The sequence below is a fragment of the Myxine glutinosa genome, chromosome 1, assembly GCF_964187855.1.
Source record: "Myxine glutinosa chromosome 1, kmMyxGlut1.1, whole genome shotgun sequence".
Lineage (NCBI taxonomy): Eukaryota > Metazoa > Chordata > Myxini > Myxiniformes > Myxinidae > Myxine > Myxine glutinosa.
In genome coordinates, this window is record NC_136261.1 from 163,764,452 (window position 1) to 163,781,762 (window position 17,311).

General features: G+C 48.1%; 1 protein-coding gene across 1 annotated transcript in view; it reads left to right on the forward strand.

The window, feature by feature from the left end:
* Positions 1 to 17,311, forward strand: part of LOC137430786 (uncharacterized) — a 311,105-nt gene that overhangs the window by 274,051 nt on the left and 19,743 nt on the right. The window contains exon 22 of the mRNA XM_078771248.1: positions 14,585 to 14,752. Coding sequence (XP_078627374.1) covers positions 14,585 to 14,752 — 168 coding nt within the window. The remainder of the gene's footprint in view (positions 1 to 14,584; positions 14,753 to 17,311) is intronic.

The following is a 17,311-nucleotide window of genomic DNA, read 5'->3' on the forward strand; positions in this document are numbered from 1 at the left end:
CACACCTCCCATGTTGATCAAATTTGTGCAGCCTCTTTATAATGGTAGACTCGTGCAATTTGACATCAACAGTGGTAAGAGCTACCTGGAGGTCCCGTGATGACATTCTGGGGTTCTTAGAGACTTCTTTCAGCATCTTGCGGTCTGCTTTCGGGCTGAACTTGCTGGGGCGGCCTGGCCTGAACAAGTTGGCAGTTGTTTGGAATCTTCTCCACTTGTAGATGATCTTCCGGACAGTCGAATGATTGATTTCAAATTGTTTGGAGATCTTTTTAAATCCCTTCCAAGACTCGTAGGCATCTTTAACCTTCTTTCTGAAGGCCTCAGAGAGCTCTTTTGATCTAGGCATGGTGATGCCGCACACTTCAACAACAAAGAGCAAACCAAACTAAATGTCTGAGGTTCAAATGAGACAGGTTCCTCCAAGATCCTCTCTGACGATGTTCTAATCATTTGCACCTGAGATGGTGCACCTGATTCTAATTTTAGGTATTTGAAGTCGTGACAAAAGTAGGGGTGAACTTACTTTTCCACATGCGAAATTTGCATTTATGTTTATTTAAATTATACAATGGACTACAAAATGTAAATGTTTCATGATATTGGTGATACATATATATATATACATACAGACTTGGCATTTAATATGGAGTATTTTTTTGTGGGGGTGAACTTACTTTTCAAGATGTCTTAGAACCAAAAGTTCATTGGAATTATGTTGAAATTATTCTATATTTTGTTAATGTGACCTTTAAAAGAAACAAACACCACATTTGACATTTCGAAACAAATAAATTGATCCTTGAAAGTGATGTAAACTGATATCGAACTCAATTCACGGACAGTACTGTGTTAAACTTCTGTACGTTTTCCAGAAGTATCTCTTTATTTTGCACATTAGCCAAATTTTTTTTTAACAAAAACAAAAGTTAAATTATGACTGGGATTACAGACAGTAAAATTACAGTTCAGTACTTCATGTAACCCCCACGAGCATTCAGGAGAGCACGTAAACGTTGAGGCATGCTGTTCACGAGATTTGCCAAGGTTTGGACAGGAATCGCTTGCCATGCAGTGACAATAGCCTGCTGCAATTCACGCACAGAGCTCGGCTGCTGGTCCAAGTGGTCGATTTGAGGCGATATTTTCTGCCCACAAGTTCTCTATCGGATTCATATCCGGGGACATGGCAGGCCACTCCATATGCTCTACACCACGGTCAGCAAGAAAGTGTTGGATCATGCGAGCACGATGAGGCCATGCATTGTCATCTTGGAAGACAAAGTTTCCTCGAAAGGCTGCACGAGCAAATGGAAGCAATGTTTCTTCCAGAATGGCCCTGTACTTGAACTGGTTCAGGTTTCCATTCAGAACAACCAGGTCAGTTTTGCCCCCTGCATGAAAAGCAGCCCAAGCGGTCACCCCACCACCTCCAGCTTGGACTCTTGGCACTATACAATCTTTCTTGTAGGCTTCATGCACTTGTCTGTGCACTCGGACATGGCCATCTTGACGATAGACCAGAAATCTAGACTCGTCACTGAAGATCATGTGATTCCAGTGTCCTGGCTGCCATTGACGGTGCTCTCTGGCCCACTGCAATCGGCGATGGCGGTGTTGTCTGGTCAGGCGTGGCTTTCTCAGGGGACGCCTGACACGATAGCCTACTTGAACCAGTCGTTGGTTGACTAGCCTTCTGGATACAGGCACATTTGTCAGTTGCTACCACTCAGCCCTAAGCCGATTAGCTGACTTGGTACAGCCATTGCGGCCTAACCGGTGCAGCTGGCGATCATCCCTCCTTGTGGTTCTGTGGGGACGTCCTGGCCTCGGTATTGGAGTAGGGACACTCCTCTGAGCATTTTGTTTCAGGATCTTTGACACCTGACCTTGAGTGATGCCATACTGCCGAGCAATAGCACACTCTTTCATGCCGTAATTTCGTAAAGCCACCACTCCATGACAAACAGCATTGTCGAGTTGACGGACCATCTCCAGAGGAAGCGGCGATAACTTTTGGAGATGTGCAGCAGTTGTTTTCCACAAATACAGAACGCAACAACCCTTGTATAACCGACTGTGAAGCCAATCATCAAATGCACCTGTCCGTACATTTTGCCATGCCACCTGTGATATAATCCTGTTGTTGACTTCTTGCTGCGACAGACAATCAGTGACATGGTTCTTTTAACAAATAAATCACCAACGTGTAAAAGAAACTCACCAGATTGATATACTGAGTGAAGAAAGTAAACCCAAGTCAAGAAAAAAAAAAAATTCCATATTAAATGTCAAGTCTGTATAGATATAGATATATATATATATATATATATATATATATATATATATATATATATATATATATATATATATATATATAAAAATATATATAAATATATATAAATATATATATATATATATTGTTGCGGATCTCAGCGCCGGCCTTTTCCCCTTACCAAGGGGGGATTAGTCCCCTTGCTTTGACTAGCTGACGGGACCTGGGACCTATGACGTCCTTCCCGAACAGCGCGAAATATGGTTTTAGGACTAAGAATTCGCTATTACCTAATTACTCACGCTGCCCAGAAACGAGGAAATAAGCCCCGCCCGAATCACGGGTGTTGGTGGATACACCGAGCAGTAGCGAACCCTTGACCTGAGCCGTTATCAATGACTAGACCCCGATCCAAGCGGTTCTTAATCGTGCCACGCTTACCCAATGATGGAAATCACAGAAACGGTCGAATTGGGAAGAAAAGGAATAACAAGATTTATTTACACTTTGTACAATAATCAGAAGAAGAAGACACAGTGCAGCCCTTAATCACATTCTTATACTTAATACCCAGAAAAAACGGGCCCGTTCACACTCAGACACTCACACGGGGATTGCAGATGAACAGGTCAGCACGTCCAGGGATGGCGTCCGGGCAGCTCATCCTCCGGTCCCCAGCTCGCACCGCAAAGTAGATGAAATAGCCGAGATGGCAGGAGCCCTCCGCATGTCGTTGGCACGCATGGGATAACACGGGGCAAATGGGAGGGCTGGGCTCTGGTGGTTAATCACTCGCATGGCTGCGTACGTAATAAGCGAATAGGCGCTAACAATGCGCTTCTCAATAAAGGGCTCTCTCTCGTGCAAGTCCTTTCATGCAAGTCCTCTGGCAAGGCGCAATTCCTTCCAGATCTGGTAACGACTTCTTCTCATAAGTCCTGCTGGCAAGTCCTCTCAGTCCTCTCAGTCCTTTGGTAGCAAGTCCTCATCAGTTCTTTTAAGGGCAGTCCTGTCGTGTGCACACGAGTCCTGTTCATAGGGTGTACTGGTGCGGCAATAGGCAGCAGAGTGCAGCTGCACCGGTGTGGCAAAGTGCAGCCGCACAGCTCAGGGTTCCTGACCATGGCACACTCCCCTCAACAAAAAAAATGGTTCCATGGGTGGGGAGGAAGACAAGCAGAGTTAGCGGAGGAAAGGGCGCAAAGGTTCACACAATACAAGGCAATGCAACATGAGGAGCGTTGGAGAGCGAGCAGAGAAAGCTCGTCCCTAGCCGTTCGTACCCCCCATGTCAGCCTACACTACCCTTGCCCCTCCCCGTATTTACAATTTACAAATTCTGTCTCTACGTTTGGTCTCCCATATCCCCCAAAGGCAAATTCGTCATCCAATCCCTCCAAAGAAGGAAGAGATGGAATACCACAATGTCACACTCACGTCATGATGCGTCTTTTCCATCCAAACATTTGCAAAACCTGGTGTGGAGTTCCGTCTCCCTTGGTGAGTGGATGTGGATGGTGCGATGAGATTTCTCATCCTAACTATACACTAATAACATTAACTCTTAAACTACCCGGGGTCATGCCCTGCCAATTGGCATCTTTAAACGATGTGGTTCTAAAAACCAATTCCCATTGACCCACCCTGTGGTGCCTTACAATTTGTTTTTCTTACTGTGCCTTTGCACAATTTCGGGGCTGGGTCGTGTGGCACTACCAGCAGGTCTAACTACCTGCGCACCTCCGCCACTGAAGTTGCCACCCAAGCTTACCATGCTCCTTGTGACTACCCGACACTGGGGAAGGCCCCTCCTGGCTCTCTCACCCCTCTGATGCCCTCTCTGGCATTGGGCTACCCGGGTCCTCTCCTAGGATCCTCGGGCCCCACTGAACACTACTCTGACTCTAAATGGCCCCCAGAGCCTACCTGCGGCCTCACCTGGCCGACAGACTACCAGTGGCGGAGTGCCCCAATAACAATACGCACCAAGAAAGCCCACACACCCAGCCATTCCACGGACTCATGCACCCATCCAAGAAAAACCTTGCTACTACCTGCACCACTGGTGTCAATGTCCAACAATTTACCTAAACCCTCTACCTAACTTTAAACTACCCTCCCCGGGTACTCGTGAAGGTGTCCATCTTCCCTCATCCACTCCTTCGCACCATGCACTCCACACCACTCATTCCACACCATTTACTCCCACCAAGCATTCTACACCAAATATTTCCCACTTGCACACCATGCAAGTCCATTCACTCAACACAATTCCATTCGTCCTCAATACACCACTCATACATCACCTCTGGTCATCCCCGACCAATTCCTCATTTGCTCACGCTCACCACAAATATTCTCATTCAATTTCTCATTTGCTCGAGCTCATCACAAAGATTCTCAATCTCAAGCTCATACACACAGCATCATCTAACTAACTACTTCCCTCTAATACTCGTGCTTTCCCGTCTTCCCTTACACTAAGCACACCCTCGTCATTATCATCCATCTAATCTGACTATGTCCCCTCTACCTGTACCAATGTCACTACTTAAATCTTGTCCCTGCTGTCATTTCTAAATCCCTAACAATATCCTAGCCCGCCCTCGGCTAGTTTTCACTGCCATCCCCATAATCTAGAGCTCATGTGCCCCCAATGTGTGAATGGTAACGCTACCATTCGCCCCGCAGGGTACCATTTCTCAACACTATCGCTATCCGTCCACTATTCTCGAGCCTCCCGGTACGGAAATACATTCTCGTCACAGCTCGGCTTCGAAAAGCCGAGCGATGCATATGGGTGGTTGGTCTCCTGTTGGTTGGGTCCATCCGGCATTTTCGATTCTGGGGAGGAGGCATGCTTGGGCCAAGGTTCCAGGTGCCATCTCTGCGTGGGGCCTTTCGGTCCCCGGCACGATGGCCCAACCTCCCCCGGCCGAAGCACCGCGCCCGCCAGGGGGCGAAGGTCCGACCTCTCCTTCCTCCCCTCGAACCGTGCTGATCGCCTTTACGACGCGGCACCGACCATACAGGGCGGGGCCCGGCCCGAATCGTGCATGCCGCCACGGCAACGATCCCCGCCGGCCCCCGCAGCACACAAAGCACACCACGCCCTGAGAGCTCGCGTCGGCTATACGTCGGCCTCAACGCTAACCCCCCGGTCTGGGTCGATGCTTGAGTCGCATTCCCACACCACGTGACCCTTTCCATACTCACACACCGAGGCGCTCCAGCGCCTCTCATACACTCCCTGCATTCTATCACCGCACGCTCTCATGCACACCACCCAGGTGTACTCACGCCACTCGCACACACTCCATTATCACACACTCCTGTTACACACTCTGTAACACACTTGGCCATCGCACACCCTCGCATACACTCTCCCGTTACGTACTCCGTAACAACCATGGGTGTGCACTATTTTGCTGTACACCCAATCACGTGCTCTGGTGTGCACTCCCGCACACTCTCTTCGGCTATCGCACACTGTGTCACACTCCGTTTCACACTCTTCTTCAACACACTCTTCCCACATACACTCCGTCTTACACTCGCGCTCCGGCGCCGTTCGCACACGCGCGCCATTCACCTTCACACAACGCACCACGGACCTTCCACGAGCGCCCGGGTGACGTCGCGATCCCAAGCGCGCGAAAAAACTTTTCGCGCCAAACACTTTCGCGCCAAACATTTTCGCGCCATACACGCTCCTACTCACCTTTGCGATTCTCTTCTCCTGCAACCGCACCTGCAAACTTTCATTGGGGTTAGGCAGCACGACATCACAATGCGAACACGGACTTTGCACATATTCCATCTTTTCCTCCGATTTAATTTCTGCTTCTGCCGTCTCTTCATCCCCAATTTCCACTATAATTTCTTTTTCTTTTCCTAGCCCAACGACTGCCGGCGCACTTAAAATTTTCTCTTCTAATTCGGCGGCCGTCGGCTTTTCTTTACCCCGTGTCGCGATTTCTACCCCTGTCAACTTAACTGTGCTCTGCTCTAGATCGCTTTCCCCGCGTTCCTCAAATCGCGTTACCTCGTCGCGTACCAATGCGACTTTCCCGCTCGACCTGCGCCTTATGTCTTTCCCCATTTTTTTTATTTGGCCACCTATTATGTTTCCAAACCCAGTTAACCCGTCTTTTATTTCTTCCATTTCTGCCCTTGATTTGTCACTTTGGGTGTCCAATTTGCCATTTATTTTATTTATTTCATTCTGTTGGGTGCCCATCATTTCTTTCATTTCCCGGGTTTCTTTGGTGGATTGCTCCCCCATTTCTTTCAATTCTTTGGTGGATTTGTCGCTCATTTTTTAAATTTCCGCCATGAATTGCGCCATAAAGGCTTGCATGTCCACCACCCCCACTTGCGCAGCGGGCGCGGCCCTCGTCGCCACGTGCGAGGCGCCGCCATTTTCTACCCCTGCTACCTCTGCCAACGCACCCTCATCAATTGCATCCTCCATTCCTCCCAATTCTTCCCGGGGGTCCTGGGTTATTACTTCCTCTCCCTCTACCTCATCATTTACCCCCACCGGCATCCGACCGTCTTGGTTATCCATGGCACGAATTAAATTTGGGTGTTAATGAAATTTCGGCCGCTCGTAATTTTGAGTGCATTAAGCGCACTTCGAGTACAATCCCACCCCCCCCCCCCCCCGACACCAATTGTTGCGGCCAATATGCACAGTTGGTGTCCAAAATTTGGTCTAAAAAATTTAGTCCCAGGTTCCAAATCCCACTCCTGACACCAATTGTTGTGGATCTCAGCGCCGGCCTTTTCCCCTTACCAAGATGGGATTAGTGCCCTTGTCTTTGACTAGCCGACGGGACCCGGGACCTATGACGTCCTTCCAGGACAGCGCAAAATAGGGTTTTAGGACTAAGAATTCGCTATTACTTAATTACTCACGCTGCCCAGAAACGAGGAAATAAGCCCCGCCTGATTCACGGGTGTTGGTGGATACGCCGAGCGGTAGCGAACCCGTGACCCGAGCCGTTATCAATGACTAGACCCCGATCCAAGCGGTTCTTAATCGTGCCACGCTTACCCAATGATGGAAATCACAGAAACGGTTGAATTGGGAAGAAAAGGAATAACAAGATTTATTTACACTTTGTACAATAATCAGAAGAAGAAGACACAGTGCAGTCCTTAATCACAGTCTTATACTTAATACCCAGACAAACGGGCCCGTTCACACTCAGACACTCACACGGGGATTGCAGATGAACAGGTCAGCACGTCCAGGGATGGCGTCCGGGCAGCTCTTCCTCCGGTCCCCAGCTCGCACCGCGAAGTAAATGAAATAGCCGAGACGGCAGGAGCTCTCTGCGTGTCGTTGGCACGCACGGGATAACACGGGGAAACGGTAGGGCTGGGCTCTGGCGGTTAATCACTCGCGTGGCTGCGTACATAATAAGCGAATAGGCGCTAACAATGCGCTTCTCAATTAAGGGCTCTCTCTCGTGCAGGTGCTTTCATGCAAGTCCTCCGGCAAGGCGCAATTCCTTCCAGATATGGTAACGAGTTCTTCTCATAAGTCCTGCTGGCAAGTCCTCTCAGTCCTTTGGTAGCAAGTCCTCATCAGTCCTTTTAAGGGCAGTCCTGTCGTGTGCACTCGAGTCCTGTCCAAGGGCTTTGTGCCAAGGCTTATGTAGCCCTGCTCAGCGAACCTTCTAGCATTTGCCAGACGCGCCCTTACCACGCCCTATCACGCCATGCCCACAGAACCCCGGTTGGCTGATAGCCCTTTCCGTCACCACCTCTGACGTGCTTCTTGACGCCGCCCCCCCCCCCCCCTCAACCCCCACGTGCCTCCCTCTTCTTAGGCCTAGCTCGTGTTACTGGGCTAGTTCGAGCGAACAAAGGGCAGCTAATGCTGCTGGCAGCCAAAGCATACCACACGGAGGGATCAGCCAAATGGGGCGCGGGATCGAGTTTGGCCATCGGTGGAATTAGAGGGTGGCCGCAAATGAAAAGGACCTAAGCTCATTTCTTTCCACAATGCAGATATTACTAGGGAAATGGCCTACTCTTACACATACTATGACATAATAATACTTGAAGTGGGCCTACGTGTTGCTTGTGGACTAACGAGTCATAACGAGGGGCAAACCTTTAGCCTTTAATGGTCATATATACAAATCTCAGAACCGTATCAATATATATATATATATATATATATATATATATATATATATATATATATATATATATATAATGAATATATATATAATGAATATATATATAATGAATATATATATAATGAATATATATATAATGAATATATATATAATGAATATATATATAATGAATATATATATAATGAATATATATATAATGAATATATATATATAATGAATATATATATATATATATATATATATATATATATATATGTATATATAATGAATATATATATAATGAATATATATATATATATATATATATATATATATATATATACATATATATATATATATATATACATATATATATATATATTGATACGGTATATATATATATATATATATATATATATATATATATATATATATATATATATATATATATATATATAACTGAAAAACACGGTCCATGAAGCCGTAAGGCAGAATCTCAATATCCCACTCCAGAACACCGAATTTGTTCGGGTGTCCGGAGGGGTATCTCACTCCTGGCACCAATTTGTTACTGTGCTCAGAGGAATTCCACTCCAAGACACCATGTTGTGGCCTGGGGTTCAGGTTTACCACGAGGGGGTTAACCTCCATTCCCTCCCGAACTTACAGGACCCTGGCTGCCACGCACGAATAACTTTGTGCTTAGCAGGTTCTAAATTAGCAACTTTGAGCGCCAATCGGAGAATGTACCGTACATACCCTCCGGCGGTTTCCTTTGTACCCTGATGGAAATTTACATGGCCGAGCGAAAACCATCGGTCACCGCTAGAGGGATGCTAAAGCCGTTACACTCGATGTCTTACTGGATACGAACAATGGCAGATCAATTGAGAAGAGACATTCATGGACAGAGAGAAAGGAAAACGTTTAACAATTTTATTTATTACAGATATTTAGATTGTGATTATTTAAATACCAATGATAAAGGGAAGGATTCTTCTCCTCATGGCGCGAAACGTCCCGCCGTCGCCACTGAGAAGCACCAGCAGGTAACAACAATCCCAACACGGACCTGCAGAGTGAGGTCGATCGTCCACACGGCAGAGTGACCCAGGCCAAGAGAGGAGCACACGTGCTCGGCCAACAATCCAGGCAGAGTCCGACAGGCCCGGAGCCGAAAAAGAGACAGGCTCAGAGTGTCGCAATGCAGGTGTAGAGCATAAAATGTCCACGTACTTAGTGGGGCAAGAGATACAGGGCAGAGAGAAGTGTCCACAATGTCCATGAACCAAGAGCCAGCACAACTGCGACCGCCTGCGATGCCAGCCACACCCAAGAGAGAGAATCAATCTCTTTAAAATCCCTTTGTTCACCTTCCAAGGGGGACGGGGGGACGGGGAATCTTGGAGGTTTCCTGGCTCCCGATTGGTGGAGCCTGTAACTCCGCCCCTTTCACCCTGATTGGTCGGTTTCTGAACCTGGACACCATGGTATCCCTTTTAGCCTGGTGCAATGCCTGGTAGCTTCCCTTATAAGTGGAGGACCTATATTTCCTTTCCTCAACGCATATCGACTTAATAACCCGAAATAGGGGGAAGGGACTAAGATAATGGTCTGGTATGCAATAACTATTCGAAGGGACCTGTATGGTGGTTGCCATTACATTTTAGTGTTTTCCCAAAACCGCAAAAGTATATATGTATGTGTGTATGTATGTAATGTGTGTATGTAACATATATGTATGTATGTATGTATTTGTGATGACCATGTCTTCTTCTTCTTCATATATATATATATATATATATATATATATATATATATATATATATATATATATATATATATATATATATATATATATATATATGTAGGAGTTGCGGATGACGAGAGGACGAGACACTTCTCAGCTTGTTCAAAGCTCCTTCATTCCAACAGAACTAACTATACCGGAACTCACGCATCTTTTACAACGCAACTCACTTTTACGGGGGCGTGGCTCCAACAACCAAGTGCACGCCACGCCCATACAAGCAATAGCCCCACTGGACCCATGCCTGTGGATTATGTCCCAATGGGGTAACTCCCACATGCACCCCCCCCTGAATTCACTCGCACGGGCAAAGTCCGTTTTCGGGGGTTGAGCCAACCGAGGGGGTTGGTCTAGGTCCAAGTGAGCCGGCTTCAGGCGGTCCACCGAAAGGTGGTCCAGTTTGCCGCCGATGTCGACCATGAAGGACTTGTCCCCGGTCTCCAGACGCGGAAAGGCCTGTCGTAAGGCACCAGGGCCACGTTAACCTGGTCAAACCGTCGCTCGGGGCGATGCACCTTCGAGCGCTGACACTTGATGCAGGTGTTGGCCCAGTCGCGCACTTCCTTCCTGAGCCAGTGCCAAACGAACTTCGCCGCCACCAACTTTTGTGACGCCTTCCTGCCCGGGTGAGAAAGACCGTGGACGGCATCGAACACCAGCCGTGTCCAGCTGGTGGGTACGACGGGGCGAGGCTGACCCAAAGAAACGTCGCACAGTAGCGTGGTGCCCGTGTCCTTGAACGGCACGTCAGACAGTCGAAGCCCCGTGACCGCTGCCCTGCAGGCCTGGACCTCCGGGTCAGCGATCTGATTGGCTGCCATGCGGGCGTAGTCGATGCCAAGGTGAACCGCGCCGACTATGGACCGGGAGAGACAATCGGCGACCGTATTATCCTCCCCAGCAACATGTTGGATGTCCGTCTTGAACTCGGAAATGAATGAGAGCTGGCATTGTTGATGGGCAGACCACGGCTCCGAGACCTTGGCCATGGCAAACACCAGGGGCTTGTGGTCCACAAACGCCGTGAACGGGCTGGCTTCCAACAGGTAACGGAAGTGTCGGACAGCTAGGTAGAGGCCTAGGAGCTCACGATCGAGGTACTGTACTTTCGTTCGTTAGGGCGGAGCTGCCGGCTAAAAAAAACAAGTGGCTGCCACGCCCCGTTGACCCACTGCTCGTGCACGGCGCCAACCACATAGTCCGAAGCGTCCGTGGTGAGAGCCATCGGTGCATCGGGCGATGGATGTGCCAGCATGGTTGCGCTGGTGAGGGCCAGTTTAGCATCCGTGAAAGCCTTGGCCATCTCCCCGGTCCAGTCAATGGTGCGTTTGGTAGGCTTGCCCTAGAGGGGCCTCATAAAGGAGCCGCATCAGCTGGGCCGCACGGGGCACAAAATGATGGTAAAAGTTCACTGTGCCCAAAAACTCCTGCAGGGCCTTGAGGGTGAGGGGGCGCGGAAAACCTTTCACAGCCTCCACTTTAGACGGCAGTGGGACGGCCCCCTCCTTCGTGATGCGGTGGCCGAGAAAATCAATTGAAGCCACCCCGAACAAGCACTTGGCCGGGTTAATGATCAGGCCGTGCTGACTGAGGCGTTCAAAGTGCGCTCGGAGGTGAAGCATGTGCTCCGTCCTGGAAGCGCTGGCGATGAGGATATCGTCCAGGTAGACGAACAGAAACGGCAAATCCCGCAACACGCTGTCCAGCAGGCGCTGGAAAGCCTGGGCCGCGTTCTTGAGCCCAAAAGGCATACGGAGGAATTTGAAAAGCCAGAACGGTGTAATCACCGCGGTCTTAGGAACGTCCTGCGGCCGGACAGGGACCTGGTGGTAACCGCGAACGAGGTCCACCTTAGAAAAAAAAACTTTACCGGCGAAGTGGGCAGAAAAATCCTGGATGTGCGGGATTAGGTAGCGGTCGGGGGTAGTGGTGTCATTAAGGTGGTGATAATCCCCGCACGGGCACCAACCGCCACCCGGCTTCGGCGCAATGTGGAGAGGCGAGGCCCACGGGCTGTCGGACCGTCGCATGATACCAAGACGCTCCAACATGTCAAACTCCGCCTTTGTGATAGTGAGTTTCCCCGGGTCGAGGCGTCGAGCCCGGGCATAGACAGGCGTGCCGGTGGTCGGAATGTGATGCTCCACTCCGTGCTTGACGACAACGGCCGAAAAGGTGGGCCGTGTAAGGGCCGGGAACTCGGTAAGGAGGCGGGCGAACTCATCGGAGGTCGAGAGCGTGCACTCGAGCCTCGTCGAGGCGGACCCGCTCAGCGAGCATGGAAGAGAACTGAATGTCTCCGCATTAATGAGCCGCCGATTTTTAACATCCACCAATAGGCCGTTGGCGGAGAGGAAATCAGCGCCCAGCAAGGGGGTGGACACCTTCGCCGTGACAAAATCCCATTTAAACCGCTGCCCGCCCAAGCACAGTGCCACGGTCCGTTTGCCAAAAGTCTGAATAGCGTTGCCATTGGCGGCTTCCAGGGCGGGGCCGTGACTCCCGGCCTCCCGGTCCAATGCCGACACAGGTAGAATGCTCACCTGGGCCCCTGTGTCGCAGAGGAAACAACGTCCGGAGTCGGTGTCCGAAATGAACAACAAACTGCCCGAAAGGCCGACGCTCATGGCAGTTAATGAGTGCCGGCCCTCCTGTTTCCCCACTCGCTGAAGCTGCAGGGTGGCCGGCATGCCCTGGCCTTCGGCCCAAACCTTACGTGGTAAAAGCACAAGCCTGGGGCCTTCCGCCGCCGGGCCATAATGGCGGCCGCGACGGTGTCCGCCAGCGGCGCAGGCTCGACGGGGCCGGGGTCCCATGCGGCCGCACTACATTGCTGTCTTGTCTGCGGACTTGTCTTGTCTGCGGAGAAAAACTTGTCTGCTTCCTTGTCCAGGGCGCGGAACTCCTTAACAGACGAGTTGGCCAGGGCTGTCCGTACCTGACCTGGCAGCTGTTGCAGGAAGAGTTCTTTGAAGAGGAAACATGGTCGGTGGCTGCCCAGGAGAGACAACATGTGGTCCATAAGCTCCGACGGCGTGGAGTCGCCCAGCCCGGGTAGAAAAAGTAGCTGGCGGGCGCGCTCGGCCTCAGTGAGCTCGAAGGTTACGAGCAGCAGCGCCTTTAGCGTCTCGTACTTGCGGCCCTTCGGAGGATCCTGGAGAAGGTTCACCACCCTGGTCGCAGTGGAGCCGCTGAGCGCAGACACGACATAACAATACTTCGTGTTGTCAGCAGAAATGCTCCGAATGGCGAATTGGGCCTCAGCTTGTGCGAACCAGACGGCAGCCTGTCGTTCCCAAAACTCCGGCAGTTTAATCGAAACTGCGCTTGTCGCCATGTTCGTTTGAAGCTCCGAAAACGTCGAGAGCAAGACGGGGTCACGAATGTAGGAGTTGCGGATGACGAGAGGACGAGACACTTCTCAGCTTGTTCAAAGCTCCTTTATTCCAACAGAACTAACTAAACCGGAACTCACGCATCTTTAACAACGCAACTCACTCTTACGGAGGTGTGGCTCCAACAACCGAGCGCACGCCACGCCCATACAAGCAATAGCCCCACTGGACCCGTGCATGTGGATTATGTCCCAATGGGGGTAACCCCCACATATACATATAAAACTGAAAAACATGTGACCATGTGAAGTCGGCAAAAAACATGTGAAGCCATGTGACTATACATCTATTAATTACATACTGTTTGATGTCGGTTGCATCCTGTCAATTAATTATGTATGTCTATTAATTACGTACTGTTGGAATATACCTTTCGACCCTTTAGACTGATGATACCTTAGACTTTAGACTGTCGAAATACTCCAAAGAGCCTTAAATACCCAAAAGGACACAAAAGACCTCAAAGACCCTTACAGACCGAAAGACCCAAAATACCCCCAAAGACCTAGAGGACCCAAAATACCCTGAGACACAAAGATCCTCAAGACAATTACAGACCATGAAGACCCTTAAGACCCCAAAGACCTGTAACAGACTTTATACCCATTAAACCAGCATGGAGCCTTGACCATTTGGAGCTTTAGGCCACTTGGACCTTTTTTGATTACAAATAAATAATATAACCAATATTGCAAATACATTTGTGCAAAAGAAATGTTTGTATTATGATTGGTGTAAATCATGACAACACAGCAACTCAAATTCAGTCAGGTCATTATCGTCAGTTTAAACAAGCCCGTGCCTCTGTAGTGACGTGTGGTGAGATGAGTGCAGCGAGCTGACCCATGCTAGTTTTATTGAATGAAATCAGTCTTTATAAATAAAGTAGTTTTCAGTAGAGTCTTTTTCAGGATAAGTATAATGGGAAATGTGAAAATAATGTAACTTGTTTTCCATATGATTCCAACAGGCTTTTCAAAATTCCAGTGTGACAGCATTGCAATGGAAGGGTACATATGCTGTGAACCATTGTGTTGGAAGCCTTGCCTCTGGCTTCGATGACCTCACATTGGGAGAGGAGCTGAACTGGATCCTCAGTGGGACAAAAGAGAGCTGCAAACATTCTCTTAGAAACCAGGTATAGATGTGCAAACATGCTACACGTAGTCTTATCGCTTGTGAGTTTGTAGCCCCGTGACTCTTGGCCGAGCATGAAATGTTGAAGTGTGTAATAGTCTTGAAATTTGTGCTTTTATTCTTGGATGAAGTGCGGTGGATATGTAACGGTAAATTTTGTGTTCTTTCTTTGAAGAAAAGTTATCATTTGGGTTAGTTTATGAATAACACGTTGTTTGAAACCTCATGCATTGCATGCAACATAACACTGTTTTTTTTAATAGAGGTGTTGGTTCATTGCTATTTTGCCAGGTTGGGTTTCAGTTCATTGTGCAAGTACTATTTCAGAGGATTGGGTTGGAGGCTAGAGAACATTAAGTCGCAATTCAGCATGAAGAATGGTGAGGGAGTTAGAAAATATGGTTATCAGCAAAGAAGGCAAAAGTCAGTGAAGCAAAGTGTGCAATAGAGAAGTGAGGGACTTTGGTGATGACTACATGAAATGTAAGAGGATGTTCGTGGGTGGTGGGGGAATTTTGTACTGTATTAAGTTGAAATTTATTGCTGTAATGTTTGCAGCATAGTCTCTGAGTCGAGGAGTGGGGCATGGAGAAGTTGGTTGGTGGGGGGGGGGGGGGGGAGGGGTGGGAGGAAGTGAGGGGAGGATCAGTGGCTCAAACCTGACCCTAGCCGAGTTATGCCATACACTTTAAGAATGGTACGTGCTGAAATCGCTGCCTGAAAGCAAATTTGCTAATATTACAGGAGATGAGGGAGTGAGAACAGTTTGTAGATGGGAGATGGTTTGTGTGAGGAGGGAGTTTACTGATGTGGCAGGCAATGATGCAGAGGCAGCAGGCAGTTAGCAGTGTGGAGGGGTGCGGGTGGCCATTGTTGGAGAGAGGTTGTGGAAGGACAGGAAGCAAGAAACCATTGAGGTGGTATTGGTTGGAAATTAAAGGATGAGCAATGTTGCTTCAGATTTCTGCAGAAAGGAGCATATAATTGAGTTTTATGCTACATTGAGGGGACTGGAGCGATTGATATTTCAAAAAGAGTGTACGGTGTCGTGCCGGGTTTATGGCTGCAGCATGTTGGTAATATTACATGTAGGAGTGTACTTAAATGGCAAAGTTTACTCTGTGGATTTCAAAGAAATGGGTTTTGGAATGGTGACGATTTTTGAAGAATTTTGAATTTTGAAAGAATTTTGGAAGAAAGCAAGCAGTGGTGAGGCTTTTTTGTGGGATTTAAAAAAATAGGTAAGATGAAACAATTCATGAGTGGAGAGCAATTAATTGGACGTTAATCTGTGGTTGTGAAATTGGTGCAACAATTGTAAATTGCAACAATGTTTGGCATTTAGGGAGCAGTGGGAATAATTTTGCAAACAAAAGAAGTGCTTTCAGAAGGTTGAGAGGCATATACATTGGAAGGATTCAGGAATATTTTCAATGGGAATTGAGTACTGGAGGGCTACTTGAGGAGGGACAACACATAACAGCAACAGTTGGTAAGACTATGCAAGAAAGAAAAAAATGACAGGAAAGGAGGAATTAATTAATTATATGCCAATGCGAGGAATGCATGTAATACAATAAAAGTAGTAAAAAAAAACATCAACAATGAAGGGTTGGAACAGTTTATTCGACGGTGCAGCCTTGTGATGTGTGCCAAAGTCTGAAGGCTCGGCGATGAGGTGTGCTTGAATATGAATGAATGATCGTTTTAAGGCCATTTTCCCCGCTAGAGCGGGGGTTGGCCTTGCGGGCCCCATGACAATCATGGTTCCCTGTTTTGAGGCAATGTTTTTATGGCCGGATGCCCTTCCTGACGCCAACCCTTGGTCACGCTCTTACGATGCGCGGGGATACGGTGTACCTATTCTAAACCGGATCATTGATCATTCATCTCAGCAAGCTGGTACTCAATTTGCCGACCTCGGAAGGATGACAGGCTGAGTCAACCCCCCTGGCGTTAATTCAGCGATCGACCGGGATTGCGAACCCAGGATCCTAGGATCCCCAGCCGGCACCCTAACCGCTAAGCCAACACCAGGATATCTTCTTTATTTGTAAGACATTCTACGGATGTAAATCAACACTCCTTTTACTCTGCTCACGTTACACTCGTGCAGCCAATTTCACCTCCCTCTGCACATTGTATTTATTGTTATTTTTTTTTAAACGCTTCTGTACACCGCCATTGAGGCTCCGTTTGCAAGCCACCGTCTACGTTTCCAATAGAACAGACATACAATTACCCTTTTATGGAAAATGTTTTTCCGAGTTTGTTTTATCCTCAAATATAGACCGCAGTGAACACACATTCATGTTAAAAGATTGGTCTTTATTAAATCGAACCCTTATTTAGGGGAACAGACATCTGTGCAAACACACAAACTGACATTGTGTATTATATGGCAGATGAAGGAGCTTTAAATTTTAGTCAACAGTGATAATTGTGAAGTACATGTATTTCCTGTGTGTGAAATGTGTTTTTATTGGTGGAGTAATTCAGAGAGGATTAGGTTACGAAATGTGCGGGTTTGATGGGTATGAGAAATGGGAGAATGGGATTA